General features: G+C 40.7%; 1 protein-coding gene across 1 annotated transcript; it reads right to left on the bottom strand.

Annotated features, from left to right (window-relative positions):
- Positions 1-2,108: 2,108 nt before the first annotated feature.
- Positions 2,109-18,438, bottom strand: tp53inp1 (tumor protein p53 inducible nuclear protein 1). The gene is made up of 4 exons (XM_074683965.1): positions 18,206-18,438; positions 13,931-14,316; positions 8,038-8,557; positions 2,109-7,143 (listed from the first exon to the last, which is right to left on the bottom strand). The coding sequence occupies exons 2-4, from the start codon at positions 14,055-14,057 to the stop codon at positions 6,921-6,923; spliced, it is 870 nt and encodes a 289-aa protein (XP_074540066.1). The 5' UTR covers positions 14,058-14,316; positions 18,206-18,438; the 3' UTR covers positions 2,109-6,920.
- Positions 18,439-19,641: the final 1,203 nt, after the last annotated feature.

Genomic DNA, 19,641 nt, shown 5'->3' with positions numbered 1-19,641 from the left:
CGGCATATGCCTTAAGCTTACTGCGCATGCTCGTTCCCGGTTAACAGAAACGCGCTAAATGTTTAAATCCGAGCGGAAAATATTCAGACGAACAACTCCGAACTTAGTCAACACGGATAAATCGTCCTTTTCTTGAACACTAGAGCTTTTTTAGGGCAAAAGAGAAAGTCAAGAGGCCTATTTTTCGTTTTTTTTGCCTGAGTTTTCGTCTGTTTCTAACAGAGAGCGAACCGTTTAATGTTTTATTGGATTAAAAACAGCTTTCTGTACATTCCGGTTAAACTCCAACGCTCCCTGAGACACTTCGCGTACAGAATACATCGTTTCCAAACACATATAATGGAAATACACGGAGTTATTAATCGTTTTTTGCGCGGTATCCAAACAGCCTCTTCTTCCAGTCCCGCCTGTGGGAGGAGTCGCTCTGACGTCAAGCCAATGAGCGCGCGAGCAGAGCTCTCCGCGTGCTTCCTCTGCAGAATGTAAACAAAGGGAACACGTGGGGCTGCTGTCAAACAAACGGCTGCTGTCAAAGAGCTCTGTTTCTGTTTTTAACAGACTTTAAGGGGACATTTTTTATTTAACACTAAGACAATGCAACTATATATTTATACTAAAGATGACGACATATTATTGCGACTTACATGTACATTGACGTTATTTCACAGCTGCATATTCTTCTATTTTGTAGCAATAAACCTCTGTCTTTGGATAAATATCTCATGCATTACTGAGTTTCGCAATATAATGTGATGTCTGCACTAATTTTAATTCAATAAAGGGTTTGAATAATTTGCTAACTATCAAAAATCTGCTTTTATCAATGTTTTGAACAGTCAGGGTGTCTGCAGGGTCTTGAAAAGTATCTAAAAAAAATGATAAATCAATTTTGGGAAAATTAAGGGCCTTAAAGAGTATTTAAAAAGTCTTAATTGTGGTTTTATGAGGTATTAAGTTTCACAGGTATTCAAGCTTTGACCCAAAAAATATCCATGAATATTTTCCTCCTTGCAACTGTCCCTGATTGGGACGTTAAACATTCAGCCGATAAAGTTCCAAAGTAGAATAGAATAGAAAAGAATAGTTACTTTATTGATCCCAAACTGGAAAATTGTTGTGTTAACAGCAGAAATCGATGGAGTCAGTGAAAAAATACAAAAATAAAAAAGAATAGAATAAAAAAAATACATAAAGACTCTAGTTAAAATTAAATACAACAATAAGGATTGTGAGTGCTATAAACACCAGCTATAAATTAATGTCTTTTCTAGTTTCATAAAGAGAGATTAGATACAACATTAAAGCAAATCACACAATCTCCGGCACATGTCCTAAATTTTAAAAATGATTAAATAATTTCTCATTTTCTTCGGCAAGTTGACCTTGAATAACTGCTGTTTCTTGTTGTTGGAGTGTGGATAAACCTGCCTTTAGTTTCATTTGTTCTTTCAAGCTTCATTCCTCCTTAGCTTACATCATTTCTGTAAAAATGTAAACTACAACTGTTAAAAAGTGGATGCTAACAACAACTGAAAGTTGCAATAAAGTCTTAAAACTTTTTTCAAGGTTTTTGAAAAGTCTTAAAAAGGTATTGAAATCAATCTCAGGATTTTAGCAAATACCCTGACAGTGTTCTAACTTATTTTTGTATAAGGGTTGTAAATAGAAAGTGTATAGTTGTTGTTAACTGCCTGATGATGGTGAAAACAATAAATTAAGGCCTGTTTTAAACGGTGGATTGAATTAAAATAGTTTGCATTAGATGTTTAAGAGTTTTGATGTAATCTTCAGTAAGTACTTTAAGTAAAAACAGCCCTCGTTGCGTCACTATACGATAAAAAAAACTGTTTTGGATGACATAGGTGCAGCTAATTTTACCTGTTTTATGACTTGATAACTTCTTTTTATTACATAATAAAGTGGATCACTTTGTTTGCTCATTGTAGACATATGTAAAATGATAATATGTTGCTTAAGAATTAGTTTCGTGTAAATTTAATGTGTAAATTCAGAGTGAAGGAGTAAAATCTAGCACAGAGCTTGTTTATACAGCTGATAAGACAACAGGAAGCCAAAGGAGACATGAGATGTGTATGAAAACATTTATTGTAGGCTAATAAGAGATCACATGTATGAACTATTACAGTTTGAAAACAGATGACCCCACTTTTCAATTAGCTTTTTTTGACATCAGAACAGAGTGAATTGATCAAAAAAACACAAAGGAGACCAAGTTATGTCGATAAATAAAACCCTAAAAACTCCTACACCTTTTTTTCTTTTTGGCAAAGTGCTGTATTATTCCAGTAAACTACACAACAAAACAAAAAAAAGAGAAATAAAAGTCTAACACTTGGTGAAAGAATGCCACAAATATTCTTCACGCTGTTATTTCAAAACAAAGAGAAACAGGTGCTGCTACATCATTCTGTCTGGTTTGTTGAGTCGTTATAAAATCTGTACACGGGCCGGGCGGAGAGGAGGAGGGCCACTTCCTCAGAGTGGTGCATAGTTGATGTCTGTTTGTGTGTTTTCATATATTACGTCCGCTCAGGGCGTTAAAAAAAGGGAGTTCAAGTTCTTCATCGATGCATTGTCATTATAAACATTTCAACCTGGAAGGCACGTGATCCACAAATTTCAAGGCATTGAACAAAACACATTAAAAATCCCTGTTAGTTTGATGATGGAGATGAACTGAGAAGTGGAAAACACCAAAAAGGCTCCTGACAGCAGGAGGAGGCGGAACATCACCCACCGTCTCCTCCGATCCCTTCTGTCTTTCACCTTTTTACAACATCAGAGTAACACAAAGTCATAAAGTCCACCAAAGCAGAAAGAGAGAGACATTCGAGAAGTAAAGAAAAGCTCAAATACACTCGAGAAACACTCCACTATCTACCAGATACGAGTATTTACAGCGAATCGTACAGACGCCTAACAAACGTGTGTTAGTGCTTCATAATGCTACCGACCACAGAGACAAAGTGAAGTTACATTAGAGTGAAAATCAGAAACCACACTGCAAAAAAAGCTCCCATCACAAGAGGTTCACTCTTAACTAAGCTTTAAAATCTACTTTAATGTCTGTACGCTGCACAGAACTCACCAGATGATCGACTCTGCTCATTAAACTGAGTCGGCAAAAACTTAAAAACATTAAATCAAGAAAATCTCAAAAAGTTCTGTCGTACTTGGATGAAAAAAAAAGGTAAAATTAATATCAATATTTAAAGACGCAGTGGCAGAATTTCAAAACATCCACAGATAAAGAGGGGTGTTAAATCTAAAAAGTTGTACAGAAGCCCAACCCTGCCAAAAAATAAGCCAATAACAGTTCATGTTAAAGCTCCTGTGCAGAAGTTTTTAACAAGCAACAAACTGACTGAAACGAATATTCCAGCTTCATTATGACACACAGAGGCAAAAGACATCATCAGAATTTTAATTACTATCGTTTTGTTATTTCTTTACAAGTCTGCCGCAGGGTAGGTGTCATATGACAGCTATCTAAAGTACATAAACATTTTCACTATTTTTGAGAGCAAAAAATTCACCGTGAGTTGCATTTTAGGTTTTAAAAACTCCAAAAGTATCAGATTTCCGAGTAAAATCAGCAGAGATAAGTAGTCCTCCTTTGTCAATAGGGGGCGCTGGGGTGAATACAGCCTAAGCTTTCCTCACAGGAGCTTTAAATACCTGGATACCTATTCTAACTTGTGGGATATTATAATTCCCTTAAAAATAAGACTAAGGTTTAATTGATTTATATTTTTTTCCAGCAATTTTTATTGTTTAAATTGTTTTTAAATTGATTTTAAATGCTTTATTTCCCCCTTTTTATTTAAAAAATTTTTCATTTCCTGTGTTTATCAAGCTGTAGCCCTTTGAAATCACCTGATGGAAAGGGCTTTATAACAAAACATGTATTATTATTATTTGAAAAAAAAAATTGTACCTGTTTTTTTTTTTTAAGAAATCATGTGATTAATATGTTTTTGGGTAAAATTTCATAAATATTTTTGTTCCGGTGCTACTTAAATTTTTGTTTTATACCATAACAGTGGGTAGTCATTCTTAAAAAATAATATTATGGAGGTCACGACTGGTAAATAGAGGATTTTGTTTTCCTAACTTATTTAAAAGGTAGGATTTACCTCATGAGTAAAAAAAAAAAAAAAAAATTAAAGCTCCTTTGAGAATTTTGCTGAGTATGAAACATTTTTTAAAACCTTTGTCTCACATAACATGAGTTTTTCTTAAGTTTGACTGTGACATGCAGAACAAGCAGAACAAACTCAGCAAAAAGGATGAGTATCATTTTGTCCACAGGGGGCGCCAAAATCAACACAAACAGAGAGTTCCTGGCAGGAGCTTTAACCTGGCACACATTTTGAACACTCTTTCATTTTGGTGCCTTTGCGATATTTCAGACATTTCTGGTCATATTTTTCTTTTTTGGCAGATGTGGGCTTCCGTACATTCTGTCACTTAGTCTTAGCTTGATGGTTTCTTTCCTCCTGCAGTGTGGTGACTCGACTCGGGCTCCACTTTCCCTACAGCAGACGCTTTAAACCCTTTAACTGTCCACCTGAACAGAGCACCGAGAGCTTTAAAAAACACTCAAACAAGAATAAAACAATCATAAAGAACGTCAGAATAATAAACTAGTGAAAGGTTAAAGTTTGTTGCTACTTTTTTGGTTTAAATATTTTAACATTTTAGCAAAATGTAACTAAGTGAACAAGGAAAACAAAAGTTAAAAAGCATAAAGTACAATTCTTAAACCATGTTAGGTACATTAGAGACAACAAAATATCAACAACGTTAAAAAATAAAGAACCAACAGTTTCTCTCCATCCCGGTGGATTTCCAACAGTCGTCTGAGAGCGTCAAGAGTTCGTTTCACAGTCCTGGGACCAAAATAAAGTGAAGCAAAGAGTCGATTTTTCTCACAAACACAAAGTTCAGGAAGGGGAACAAGCTCGCCGGGACAGAGCTGGAAAAGTCCGAGCACGCACAAAGAATCATCAGCCGTCAAGTAAATCTGCATTTTCCTAAAGAGTAAAGGTGATTGGTTGTGACCCTGAGAAGTGGACTGCAGATTTATTTAAGAACAAACAATAATAATAACAACAAAATAATAATAACAACAACAAAAAGAAACTTTTTCCATTTTCGTTTTTTTCCACCATCGTCATCACGCTAGCACAACTCTACAACCATGCAACAGAACGCACACAAACATACGTAAGCAAGAAAACCAGAGACGCATATATACCGACTTCATACTGATATGTAAATTCTTTTTTTCTTTTCAAAAAATATTTTGGAAGTTTTTTTTTTTAAATACATTTTGTTTTACATTTCTATTCATCTCAAAGCTACCGTTAAAACAAGGCTTTAGTGATATTTAACCCAGTAATTTTACAGTCTTTTTTCTTTTTTTTGCTTTTTTTTTTGCTTTTAAGAAAAATATCGTGAAAAGTACTGAATTATTAAAGTCAGAGGCAGGTTCGGGCGGCGTAAAGACGGACGTGTTGAGCCAGCAGGGCGTAAGAGAGAGAGGAACGTGAAGGCAGGAGAGATCGGAAAAATCTCGTTTAAACGCTCCAACACGTGGAAAGAGTGTTTACGTGTGACGTCTGTCTGGTTTTGGGACTTCTAATGTAAGTGCTGTGAGCATGTGTGGAAGAAACAAAGGAGAAAACAGCAAAGCAGCTACAGTACCAGAATGAAATGACTCTACGTCTGATAATTCTCAATGTTTGGTCACTAAAACCAAGATCTGCACCCTCATCCTCAGGTAGTGTTTACCGAAACGTCACATTTAGTCGATATTTTGCTGCAAACTTGTTGTAAAAATGGATTTTCTCGACATGAGCTCTGCAGAGATCAAGTATTGCACTGATATGAGTTAAATTAAGCAAAGATAGGTGATATGGAAGCAGCAGAAGCAATGATATCCTGAGTTTTTGACTCCTAAGTTGCTCAAATGTCAACAAAACTACATTTCCCATGATGCACCAGGGTAGAATCTCCTTATTACAGCCTCTGTCTGCTTAACAGTCATGTTCAGTTTGTAAAACAGGTTTTTGGGAGTATTTACAAAGAGGTCAACTCAGTGGAACATCCCTGTGAGTGATGCTGAAAGGCATTCTGGGAAATGTAGGCATAAGCAGGGCTGGTTTCCACAGTGAAGGGTTATTTAAAGAGATTTTTCCTTTAAGGTTTTCTCTCTCGTCTTAAGAACTCGCTGCTGCGTCGTTGTTAATAACACAAACGAGGCGCCACGTTGGGCAACTTTTTGGGCAACTCTTTGGGGCAACCACCACAACACTCCTGCTCTGATTAAATGGCACTGCTGTGCTGCTGCACGGTTCATCTTCAAGTGATTTTGGGGTCTGAAATGTTTCCTGATGTCTTCCTGAGTCGCCCAGAAAGCTGCCGGTGACGCCATCCCGCAGCACGCCGAACCTGCCGCTGAGTAAAGTGACCTACAGCATTGATTCTACACGTTAAGTCGTCCGTAAAGGAGAAGAAGAAGAAGAAGAAGAGTATAAAGACGGAGGAGGAGGAGATCTGCCCTGTGATTGGACAGATTCTCCTCCTGCAGAGGGAGGATCAAAGAGGAGGAGAAGAGGAGGATGACCTTTTGTTACATCCCTTCTTTTCAGCATCATCATGGAGGAAGATGGAGGAAGAGGAGGAGAGAAACCTCAAACACTGGCCCCATTTTTCCCTCTTTTTCACCGTCCAATCAGGTTTGAGAACAGATGGGGGCGTGGCTTATGGCTGATGTACGGTTAGATTTGTGCTGGTGTTGTTTGTTGAGAGCCAGTGTGAGTTTCCCATAATGCTCAGAGGGTGGAGGTCAAAGATGATGACGATGATGATGAAGGTGATGCGGTCCAGACCCCTCAGAAGTTGAGGTGTCTCTGGCTGGGCTGGTGCAGGTGCACGGTGCCGGCCTTCGGGGGGCGCAGCAGGTTGTGGCGTCGCAGGCTGTTGCGGGACAGCGGCTGGGTGCGCTGCGTGGCGTTTCCAGCTCGGGGCTGCAGGAGTCCGGCGTGGGCGGAGAGAGCGGCGGCGTAGCAGGCGGAGTGGAGGCTGGAGCGACGCTGGACGACGGCAACCTCTGGCCTATAGGGGGCGACAGAGACAGAAGCAGAGAGCGGTTAGAGCAGGGCCTCATGTGGCTCTTTGACTCCTTTGCAGTGGCTCCGTGTAGCTTTGAAATATTATTAAAAAACAGGGTTTTTAAATTTTTCTTACAGAGGGTATTAATGAAAACAACACAGGCACTAAGTAAATTCATGATTTAACATTTTGTACTTAAAATGCGTCATTCCTTGAAAAAAAGCTTTTAATTTTTTGTGGGTGTTTTTTTTTTCAATTTTTTGAGATTTTTTTATTTCAATTTTTTGAGATTTTTTTTTATTTTAATTTTTTGAGATTTTTGCAGATTAAGCAAAAGAATTACCAATTTTTGGGGGAGATTTAACAAATTTTTGATTTTTTTTATGTACATACCCTTTTTTTTGCAATTTTAGAAAGTTTTACAATTTTTCGAAACTTAGCAAAATTTTAAAATTGCATTATTCACATTTTTTTTTGCAAATTTATGACATTTCAGCAAATTTTTTTAAAATAGCAAAATTTTGCTCATTTCTAATTTCATTTTTTTATTCTCCAATTTTTTATCTTTTTTTTCAAAAAAAATTTAACTCATTGAATTTTCATAAATTTTGCATATTTATTATATCTATCACATTACAAATTTCTTTTTTTCCTTAAATTTGCAAATTTATTGAAAATAAAAAAAATTACATTTACAATTTTATTAACGCATACGCTTATATAATTATTTAACAGATTTTAAACTTTTTGGTATTAATGTGAAGGTAAAGTTGATTTTGTGGCCCCCAATGACTTTCATCCACGTGAGCTGAGGCAAAGCAGCTCTTTTGAAAGTAAGGGTTGCAAAGTGAGCAGACTGACGTGTGTCCGAAGATATTCTGTGTTTGCAGCTCTCACCTGTGTCGAGGTCCGTCCAGACTGCGCCGACCTTTCTCCTTCCCTCCTGAAGCCGTCTGGGTGCCCGGCACGTTTCCAGCCAGCAGCTCCAGCTCCCGGTCCAGGGAGCGCGGCAGGGCGTCCAGGGTCAGCCTGGGGGGGCTGTGGTGGGCGTAGACGGACATGCTGGGGTGCTCGATCAGCAGGTTCTCCAGGGGGCTGGTCTCCAGGAGGATGGACTTGTTACGGCCGGTGAAGCAGGGCGGGGGCGTGACAAACCAGCTCTCCTCCAGAGAGCAGGCGTCCAGACGGAGGAAGCCGCTCTCCTCTTCGTCCTCTGTGTCCTCTTCATCCTCGTCCACACCGCCGTCTGGGTCGGTGTCGGCTGTGGAGTTGAGGGAGGTGCAGGAGGCGTAGCGGATCGGGGGGCTGGCCATCGGGGAAGGGATCATCACCAGGTCTTCATCATCATCCTCATCTCCATCAGGACCAGGGGTGGACGGAGACAGGCTGTCCCCGCACTGGGCGGAGCAGGCTTCAGCTGCAGGAGACACATGTACACGTTAGTGATCTAAAGACTGAGACGAGGTGTTTCTGCTCGAGTTAGTGATGAATAAACAGAAAAACACAGATGTTAACAACCTGTCAGCCAGCAGGGGGCACTGTGGCCTCCCTGTGCAGCAGCAGCAGTGAGCCTTCAGGTGTAAACAATCACTCTGAGGATGCTGAGCTGTCACAGAGCTGCAGGTCTGACAGCTCAGCATCACATGATGCAGAGAAATCGCCGCCTGCATGTTTGCTTTTGCATGTCTGACTGATCTGAAAACAGCCGAGCCGTCCTGCCTCTGCATGAAGCTGCAGAGACACCCCCCCACACTCTTATTTCCACCCCCCATAAATCATCAGGTACAGTAAACCTGCCTGCTCCCTGCGCTGCTGTTTACAAAACCAGGAGCAGAGCCAGAGATACAGGATCCAGACTCTTGTTTTGATCCGACATCAGCTGCTAATGATTCACAGAGATGCAGGAAGTCCTGAGGCGGAGCGGCAACACGATCTGGAGCCTGCAGACTAAAAATAACTCTGAGCAGACGTCTCTGTTTGATTTCAGTTCTGCTTAGGGTCCTGCTGTTTCTCCTGCTGCAGTGGAGGCAGATTCAGACACACAACACTCAGTTTGTGCACAGAAAACACTGACTGAGCAGGTTTGGTGGGAGGAATTAAACATTAAAAAGTGTCTCATCTGTTCCTGTTTTACAGATTTCAGTATGAAAATCATTTTTTGCATTAAAATGTGGAAGTAGTAATTTTTAAATACGTAAATATTTTGATGAACGACTTCATGTTTTAGAAACTGAGACTAAAATTCAGTTTTTCTTTATGAACCAAGTTTTTATTTCATTTTAAAAGATTTAAATTCCTTGTTCCATTTCTTGTATGACATCATTGTTACACGCACATTCTCTGTCATCACTGGAAGGTTCTAGAATGCAAAAGAAAGGAACGGAACAGAAAAGACAAAGAGCGGAATGGAATGCTCCTGATAGGTCACATTCTGTACAGCCCTAGATCATACTTCTTTTTTTACCCCATTGGCAAAATTTGTTTTAACTCAGCTTCATTTTCCTTTTTTATTGTCTTGGAATGTAACATTTTTTAAGGCTCTTGTGTGACAGTGAGTCTTATGGACAAGTTTGATTTCTTAAATTAAGAATAACATCTGGGTACCAGAAACAGAACTTTATTGGCTGATTTTTGAGAAATTCAAGCATCGTTTTTGTCTTTTTATATGTTAAATAGGGATGGGAATCAAGCGCCAGTTCCTGTTGACAATCGATAAGAAATGTTTTAATCCATCGTTATTTGTCCATCGATATCGTTAAGAGTTTGTGCTTAACTTAGAGATTAATGTACATTTCTTTATGAAGTCAGTTCTTCAGGAAAACTTCAAACTGAAAATCCTGAAGCAGAGTTTTCTTGGGAAACGTTAGCTAACTGCTCTCAGGAGATTCATATTCAGTACATTCAAAATGGTATAAATCACCTTATTTACCAAAATAGCACAAGCTTGATGCTTACGTATATGGGAAACTGCATTGATATGCTAGCAGTTAGCATACATCAGTATAACTTCAGCTTCAGAATAGAATTTCAACTTTCATTACAGAAACATATCACATCAACTCTTTGTAAAAAATACTGAGAATTTCAAATGTCAAATGCTAACAGGCTAATGAAAGGCTCATGGCTGACTTCATAACTATGGAAAGGTTCCAAACAACTTAAACCATTGCTATAACCACTTTGAGACATTAGATGGCCTACTTGAATTATTAATAATTACAATACAGAGCGTCAACGTCACATTGTGTGAAATTTTTACCTGTTTCTGTTTAATTATGCCCAGAAATCTCCAGACTCAGGGACCAGTTACATTTTATTCACTTACAGTATAAACTCAATTAAATGTTGTTGACACAGAAAACCTGTAAAGCTTCTTTTTGTACCAAGAAAATTCACAACAGGAATTGATCAAGAATCAGATTGATAAGCAGGATCGATAAGCGCATCAGTATTGACAAAATCTTATCAATTCCCATCGCTTATCTTGAAATCTGAAGTTTTTTGGGACTCATCGGTGAATGTGGCTCAGGTGAAGTCTAATAAGACAAGTTCACTAAAATAAGTCACTTGATTAGGTTTTTGTTTTAGCTGTGTTGCGCTGACATCCAACATTCTTTCTCTGAAATAAAAATAAATAAATAAAAAGAATCAGCTTTCATCATAAAATAAACTTGTACTGTCTCTTTAAGAAGCTTCAAAGCATTCTGGAACCCTCCCAGTGTTCTATTCATTCTGCTCTAGAGTCATGTTTCTCTTTATATAATGGCAGATTCAGCCCTTATAAAGATCAGTTTAACGTTAAAGGGAGAAGAAATGGGCCTTAAGGAGACTCACCAACTTGTGATGTCACGAGTTGAGAAACTCTCGTTCTAATCTCGCTGAATTCTCACGTGTCTTCTTGAACGAGCTGTTCAAAGCAGCCTAAAGTCTCATGTTTTTGTTTCTTAAAATAAGAATAATGTTTCAAAACAAGAAACTGAACTCTGTGAGTTTTCTCACCTCATTGGTGGATTAATTCTAAACTATTCATGTGTCATTTTGGTCTTTTAATATCTAGAATAAGACATTTTTCTAGACTTTTAGGTATATGTGGCCTTTGTTAGGTCTAATGAGACAACTTGTACTAAAATAAGACACAAGCACTTGATTCTATTTCAGTTTTTGCAGCTATAAACAAAAAAACTGATGTGCAGTTAATGCATTTTTACGAGTTTTGCATAATATCAATTCAAAGTTTTGTTTTTCCAGAGCTGGCGTGTAAGTCGATACAGGATAAGGATGGAGAAGCTGGAGTTCCCTGTGTTTATCTGATTGGTGGAGTCTGTATCTGTTTGCTGTAGGAGCTGCTGCAGCGAGCTGAAAGTCTTCGCTCCCTGACCTCGGCGCTCTCTCTGTTTACTGTAACTCCTCTTCGCCCTCTGGCATGTGAGCGTGTGTTTGGAGCTCATCTCCACACGTGGCCTCGACACCACAGAGGAATCCTTGTTTACCCACGACGGCCCGGAGAGGCTGCTGACTCAGCGCCTGCCAGCTGATCCGCACACTTTATCCTCTCAGCCCGGAGTCGACCCGTCACCAGCTGATTGCTGCCTCCAGAGGCTGCAGGCAGGCGGCGGGCGGGCGGCGGGTGCTCAGGTATCAGACCCACAGCAGGTCTGCTCAGCAGGGGGGCGGTGCTGTTGTTAGGCAGTGTTTGGGAGCCTTTGGCAGGCCGTGCGTCGGTTAATGAGGTCGATGTGGATTATGAACAAACCAGCTGACCTTCCACACGGCTCGGCACAGCTCTCCAGGAATGCTCAGAGTCCGTCCGGCTGCAGGAGCACGGACAACTCACTCACAGCCCGATCCAAACACAGACACACTTCATGTTATCACCCTAGCAACTGGAGAGCGCGCTCTGAGAGCTGGTGCTGCATGTGTGTCTGCAGAAACCTGATCTCTGAGGCTGCTTCTGGTGTGGGATATTTTCACTTCAGTGTTTACTTCATCTTCAGTTTCAGACTGTGCAGACTGCTGAAGAAAGACCAGTTGAAAGACTCAGATGATGTCTAAACATGAACTCCAGCTCTGCCTCCAAAGGAAACACAACCCTGCGTCCAGGTGTGTGTGAGGAGCCTGAGTGTGTCCATACAAGTCCTCCAGCTCCACAGAGTCTATTTTTACCCCCTGCTGCTTTTGTTTGACCTGTTTACAGGTTGAGGACCATAAACCGCCTGATGCCTCGCCCTGCAGCGGGACGCTCCTGAGGTATTCACACGGCCGTGGAATCAAAGACAGGTCAGGACCAGTCTGATCTGGGTCAGAGCCACCTGGAGTCAGCGCAGTGTGTCGGGTTTCTGTGTACAGTGTGTGTGAGGCGCTGAACTCGCCGTGTCTGTTTTGACTGGGCTATTTTTTCAGATCTGGGCTCTGGAAACTTGGATGAACTCTGAGCAGCCGTTAAAACGGGCTAAAGTTAACGGTATCTGTCTGTGCGGCGGGTCGGGTGGTTCCCTGTCCCTGCTTCAACTGTAAGTCCTCAACAAGATCCGGTCCTGCAGCTGTCGGGGTCTCTGCTGGAGGGGATTTCTGTCCTGTTTCTAAAACCTGTTTACGCCGTTTCATGCTCAGCTTTACGGTGACATTTCTGCCTGCAGTGCAATCGCTGAGGCACAGATGGAGACACTATCAGCTTCTTGTGTTTGCTCATGAACAAATGGGATCAGAGCCTGTGGGTAAACAACAAGGCTAACTCCAGAAGAGGGTTTATCCTGAGTGAAGGGTCTTTATTGGATTCAATATGAGCCACATTCTCCTGAAACTGCCAGAAAAATGTCTTCAAAACACCATGACTGTGACTTTTTGAGTCTTTAACCTCAAGCTTTGGTCTCCACCACCTCCTAGAGCATGCTAGCTGCTAAATGCTAACTAAAACTAAAGGGGGAGGGGGCACATTTCTTTACAGCAAATGCTGAATAGTTGAAATGCTGAGCCCTAACCGCACCAGTCCTATTTATAACCTCAGAACCCCTTATGACATCATCAGCTGCATGGTTTCCATGGTGATAGAGAGCAGGGCTAGATTCTAGAATCAGGCATATTCACAACCTCTGATTGGAACCCAAAGCTGAATCCCTTATGACATCATCTGCTGTGTGTTTTCCATGGCGACACATCATCTCCATTCATTTTAATGGGCCGAAATGTTTTGGAAAATGCTGAATATTTAAAAAATCTCAACAGTTAGAAATATAAAACTTACACACGCAATTCTCCCAAACATGCTGAACATTTTAAAGCTAGAACAAAGGAAATCTCTGAAAATTTGTTGGAGGAGCTGGGAGCCCAAAACATATAGAAAAACAAAGGTGGATAAGGCACAAACACTTCATCTTTCTCAATTTTCAGGTCAAAATAATTCTCAATTTCTCTGTTTACGGCTCCAGAAATGATAACTTGGAGCCAAATGAGGTTTTCTTCAAACACTAGAGCTTCAGGTCAGGAGGCGGCACCGTCAGCAGACATAATGTCTCTGAACAAACAGTATGATAAGACCTGTATTTACTCTTTACCTTAAAGCAAGTCATGTCATCACTGAGTGGATCCAGAGATGTTTGGGTTCATGATATACGAGGCTCCAGGTTTTAGCCTGCAGCGTTTTGTGTGCAGACAACATAAAGACTTTGAATTAACTCCTTAAGCTGCTCTGTTTATGAGTTTCAGGGCTGGCTGAGCAAAGAGGCGTCAGAGATAAGAGTTTCATATGGCCGGGAGAGACATTTCTATGACATGCTATTTGCTTAGTCCTTACCCAGGTAGTTGACCAGGATCCAGTCCTCATCCTCCTCCTCCTCCTCCTTCCCATCTCCTGGTCGGTTTCCTCGGCTCAGCTCCTCCACGTCGTCCCCGAACAGAGCGCTGGCGAACCTCTGGAACATCCCTGGACGTCCTGCGGGGGCCTGAGGCTGAGGGCGGGGCTGAGGGGGGCGCGTGGCTCGGGGCGACGGCGGGGAAGCGTGGCACGCACTTTGGTCATCAGCTGCGGGGTTCACAGCAGGGGGAAGGCTCCGGAAAGGTGTTAAAGTGCATCAATAAGGTGTGGTCATGGATCATCTGAGGGCCAGCAGACACACGCTGGACATCGCTCGACGTCGGGTCGGTTCGAAGTTCGAAGAGTGCAAAAGTACAAAAACAGCCCTGTGAGGAGAGAAAGGAGAGGTTTAACCTACAGGAAACAGACGACACCAAATCAGGAACAAATCATCTGTGAAACTTTCCAAAGTTTAACACAGATTTAAAAAGTTTAGGAAACATCTCAAGTCTTTAATCAACACTTTGACCCTTAAAGTACAACTAAACATTTTTTCTCTTCCATTTCTATAAATCAATCTTCAAGTGTGACGCACATCAAGTCAAAAACAAATCAAATTCGATTCATATTTTCTGTTAAAGCTGTCATTTTAAAATTTAGGCCACCAGGGGGCAGCAAACATCCCACAAAAACATAATCATCCTTATCAATATTTTTCAAAGGTCTTAAAATAAACCATTTATGGTTTTTTAGACTTTAAATGTGCAGTAAATGTCACAAGTTTTTTATCTGCTTTCTTCCAAATGGCCACCAGGTGGCGCCTCCGTGCAATAAAGCCTGATCCATAGAAAGCTATGAGACAAATTTGCATATTTTTTCTTGACTAATTTAACAAATTAACTTTTTTTTTTGCCTCAATCTTTGGTTTTAAGTTTTCTTTAACAAAAAATGATATTTACTTAGTAAATAAAGGCCTCCTTTTGTGTCAAACAGGAAGAAGTTATGCTGGACTTCCTGTGCAACTGACTTATGACTGAAGAGATGTTTAATCTGGCGTCCAACTTCAGAGTGTAGCTCTAGAAAGGTCAGATGGTAAAATTTTTGGCAGGATACTGTAGTTCAGAGCTTGTTTAAAGCTAACCACCATTAGCTGCAAAAACAGCAATGATAGCATGAACTACTGTTGCACCACCCATCGTCCCAAATATGGTCGTTCCACCTTTAAAGAGGCAGGATAGCAACATCCAAAATGCTAGTGAGGACATTACAAACAGATTATGGATTTATTTCTGCAAGTTTTCTTATAAAGCAGGTTTAAAGCAACACAAATATAACTTCTGGCGTCATGTTCGTGCTGTTTCTTGATTCTCTTCTAGCTCCCGCTTTGGTCTCCACCACCTTCATGTGTTCCTGAATGTTTATGCTAATCAGCTCATGCATCTGATGCATGTTTTTGTTGGTTTTAGAGATTTTCTTGCCGATAAAGTGACTGAACTGTTTACTCTGCTGACTGATGTGCAGCTCTTTAACGCCCAGACCTCCAGGCTCAGATCAGCTCACACCAGGCTGTAAATTGAAGCAGGATTGACGGAGGCGAGCAGCAGCAGCTGCACTTTCCTCATTCATCAGGCTGATTGAGGCCGGCAGAGAGAAGCCGCGCAGTCTGTGTTTTTACTCGACAGTAAATACAGAGATGTGCTGTGTTTGGAGGGGATGCACGCACAGCTGGCCGGCAGCCGGTCTGCTGCTCAGAGAAAGTAACAGTCGACAGAGATGAAGTGATCAGTGTCGCTGTGCAGCTGCAGCTGCTGGTTGAAAGGAGTTGGGGCGACTTTTGGCACAATAAGCACGGATTAGAGCCAAATGTGCAATGACCCGGCTCACATTAAACCTTACTGTGCCCTGCTTTTGGTCTGACAGGCTACTGACTGTCAGCAAATCCTGCAGACGAACCCAGGGGGCTTTAAAAAATACAACAGATTAAGTTACAGCATGTTGTTTAGTGAAATCAATGCTCAAACAAGTATTTTATAACTACATTTTTTTGCATTTTGTAGTAAACTGTACACCTTTATGCATTATACTTCCTGTAATATATAGAAAAACAACATTTGCCACACTCACAATTTCACACATCAAATGTTTTTATTTCTACTATGCATAACTAGAAACTAAGCATATATATCCTTGCAGAAAAAAAGCACATTTTCTCTGTAATGTGTCCTACAACATCAAAATCCATCTCGAGAAAATTTCTGCCTTGATATTTTGCACCTTTAAAATTAAGAGTCAGAATTCTTCTATCATCTCTTAAAAGCAGCAAAATTCAACTTACAATAACAACCTTGTTTGATTTTATCTAAAAGAGCATCAAAAATCTTATAAATCAACAAATATTTAGGAACACTAAATTGTCCGATTTTTTTCTGTGGCACCTGAACGCACCAGCATTCCAAACAAACACCTCACCACCGCCCGTGATGCGTTCAAACCTCTCACACCGGCTCGAATTTCTCTGTCTCTTTTTTCAACTGCCATGTAAATGAGGCCAAAAGTGTTTTGTAAACATGGACCAGCTGTGAGGAAGAGACGGCAGAGAAAGGTTTTAACTGAAACTGACACAACAACAACAGCAGCAGCACCAGGCTGATAATTTGCTGCACCTGCCCCCCCCCCCCCCCCCCCCCCCCACCCTCACACAGCCCACCGTCAGGACATTTCAGGGATAAACACTAAATATGGAAGCGTCTTCTGTTTATCATTTTAATCACTCTGCACAAAGGGAAGCTTGTTTTATGGGCGGTTAAAGGGAGCAGTGAGGCATGGCTGTGGCTTTGTGTTCAACGAAACCACAATCATTACATCTGTTACATAATGGGGCATTATTTATTCATCAAAGAGGACAGGGTGGTGTGTACCACTTTAAGAATCCTTTAAATTAATTTAGTTACATACTGTAGGAATGCAAGACTTCAACAAACAGAGACTTAGATGTGGATAAACTCCATTAAAACAAACAGGTAAACAATAAAATTAGAATAAACCTTAAAGTGGTGTTGCGGTAAGCAATGCTTAGTTTGTTTTTAAATAATTTTTTTAACAATTTTGAGCTAAAAAATAGTAAAAACTGACTTTTATGACCATTTTCTTTCCTGTTTGTGATGTGTTGTTTATAAGGAACAACAAAGTCACAGACAGTACGTCTTTAAATGGAATTATAAGGGAAGCTAGCATAAAATGTATAGCATTTTAACAAAAGCAAGGATGATTAGCGCTATAATTGATTAATTTGTGGGTTGTTTGTTTCCTATTTATCACTGTTTATCTTTTAAAGGTCGAACATTTATTGACTAACGTCACAAGTTCCTAGAGCACTGTGATATGTTGGTTTGTTTGCTTTTCACGATCAAAAATGACGACAAAAGCAGCAAATCCTCGCTAACATAACAAGTTTTTCATACTTTAACGTAAAGTTTTACGAAAATAATCATCGATTAATCGTAATGAAGAAAGTCTAGTTGATTAATCGCTTGATGATTAAAAAACGACGGTTCAGAAACAGTTGACAAACGTCAGTCACAGCTTCCCGGGTGACGCCAGGTGACGTCAGGTAGCTCGCTAACGGTCGATTTTGAATTCGAAGAAGAAAACCAGCGAAACCTCATTTGGAAAATGCTCAAAAATACGGATTTTTGACATTTTAACTCATATAATAAGGTTTTATGAATATAATTTTTGGCTAGTTTTGATGAAGATGGTCTAAACGACTAATCGGCTAACTGTTTGTAATCAGACATGATTCAGCAAAGTGTCTGTGAAGCACAAAAAAAGCCAAACTGGTCCAATAATAATGTGAAGCTGCAGCCTGAGTGCTTGTTACAAAAGGAAGGGGAGGGACTGTAACTCTACACCACCAGGGCAGGACTGCACAGTCTGCCTGTTTAACTTCATCGCCTATAATACAGGCTATTACTAAAATATCGTCGAGTAAATCCACAACATGCTTTAGGATGATAGAAAAACACCAAGTTCTGCAAAGCGATAAGAGCTGGAGTTAGCATGAACAGCCTGGTAAGATTAGGCTAATACTACAGAGAAAAGCCGGATAAAAAAGGCGTCATAAAGGTGCAATAACGATTTTTTCGTGTGATTTGTCGCCTGTTTGTAAAAGCAGGAAGCGTGTGAAGCCTGTTGTGGATGCTAAATGAGGTTAGCATGAGGAATGAGAGGCAGCAGAGGCGTTTGGGTTCAAGGAGAAGAAAACAAAGAGCTCACCTGCGGCACTGAGAGAGGATGTAAACGCTTCAAATCGAGATTAAAATCCTTAAACCTGAGGTAGGCGCGTTGCTTTTCGAAAAATAGAAAAACTTGAGGTTTCTTCGCGGAAGAAATAAAATATAAAAAAGGTAAAATTTAAGGACTGTTCATCGGGAGTCACAGTGCGGTTCTTTTTTCCTTTCCTTCAGTCCGTTTCCTCTTCAGTCCCCCGACTGCTCCTTCTTTTGTTGTTGTTGTGGAGCTCTAACAGCTGATCGCCGTGACGTCACCGTATGCAGCCTATTGGAGGGGACGGGCCTAAGAGAGTTGAGCCAATCAGGAAGCGTGTTACGGGCTGTCACTAACCCACGTGACTGCTCTCGCCCCGCCTCTCGTTCTCCAGAGAAGGGCATGACTGGGCAAAGCACTCCGGGTTTGGGAGGGACTGTGCTGGGCTATATGCGGGATTATTCCCCTCAAAAACAGACCCGATTACATAAGCAGGCTCATCCGGGTCAGCTGCGGGGTTTCCTGTTTTCTAAGTATCCACACGCTTCGCTAATATGAGCAGAACAGCTGTAAAGTTTGCATAACGAGCATTAAAAATTCAGGGAGACATCAAACATGAGGCAGAGGGAGCAGCTTCGATCACAGCTGGCTCTCATTTCATGTCCTGTCACACTTCTCTCTCCCTCACATAACTCTGAGGGTTATTTAATCACCAACAGCTGCTGGAAACTGTGCTAAACTGTGCAGACAACCCCTGTATGTCTCTTACCTTCAGGTAAAAGCTGCTGTTATTCTCTTTAAATCCACTTTGCAGAGTCCAAATCCTCTCATTTCACTCAGACAGGAGAGACTTGTTTGCTTCCTCCTCAAACAGAAAGTTTTCAAAGTTTTAGGTGACACACATGAAGCTTGTGTTGGAGCTAAACTGGTCAGTTAACACTTGAAAGTCACCCATTGACACAGAAAACCAGTGACTGAGTTGGCAGCAGCCCAGCGACTCCTGCAGCCGCCCAGGTAAAAATAGTCAAAGCAGTCTGATGGCTCTCTTTAAAGGGATCCAACAAAAACCAGAGAGTTGGATCTCTGAGAATAAGTTACATAACAACACCACATTGACCTGAATATCCCCAAAGATGAACATAGATGGTCATAAATGAGCAGCGAGAGCCAGAATATCACACAGAGGAAGCTAATCAGTTAGCTTCAACGTTAGCTTGACTCTAACCTCCCTCCAAAGCAGAAAAGTGACAAGAACTACCAGGTAAGACTCTATCTCAGTCTAATCTTCCCTATCTGATGCAGGACGATGGGGATAAAAGAGGAAATAAGGTGGTAAACAATTGTTTCCTGTTTGTTTTAGCCTCTAACTCACATTTGCTCTTCTCATCCAAAATTTGTTTTTTTTTTTTTAAATCTGAAAATTCATTTATGCTGCAAAAATGAAT

Source organism: Halichoeres trimaculatus, unplaced genomic scaffold (assembly GCF_033239565.1).
Source record: "Halichoeres trimaculatus isolate MK-OKI-2021-1 unplaced genomic scaffold, fHalTri1.1 fHalTri1_scaffold_12, whole genome shotgun sequence".
Lineage (NCBI taxonomy): Eukaryota > Metazoa > Chordata > Actinopteri > Labriformes > Labridae > Halichoeres > Halichoeres trimaculatus.
The sequence above is the reverse complement of the archived record's forward strand: the minus strand, read 5'-3'. Positions and strand labels throughout refer to the sequence as shown.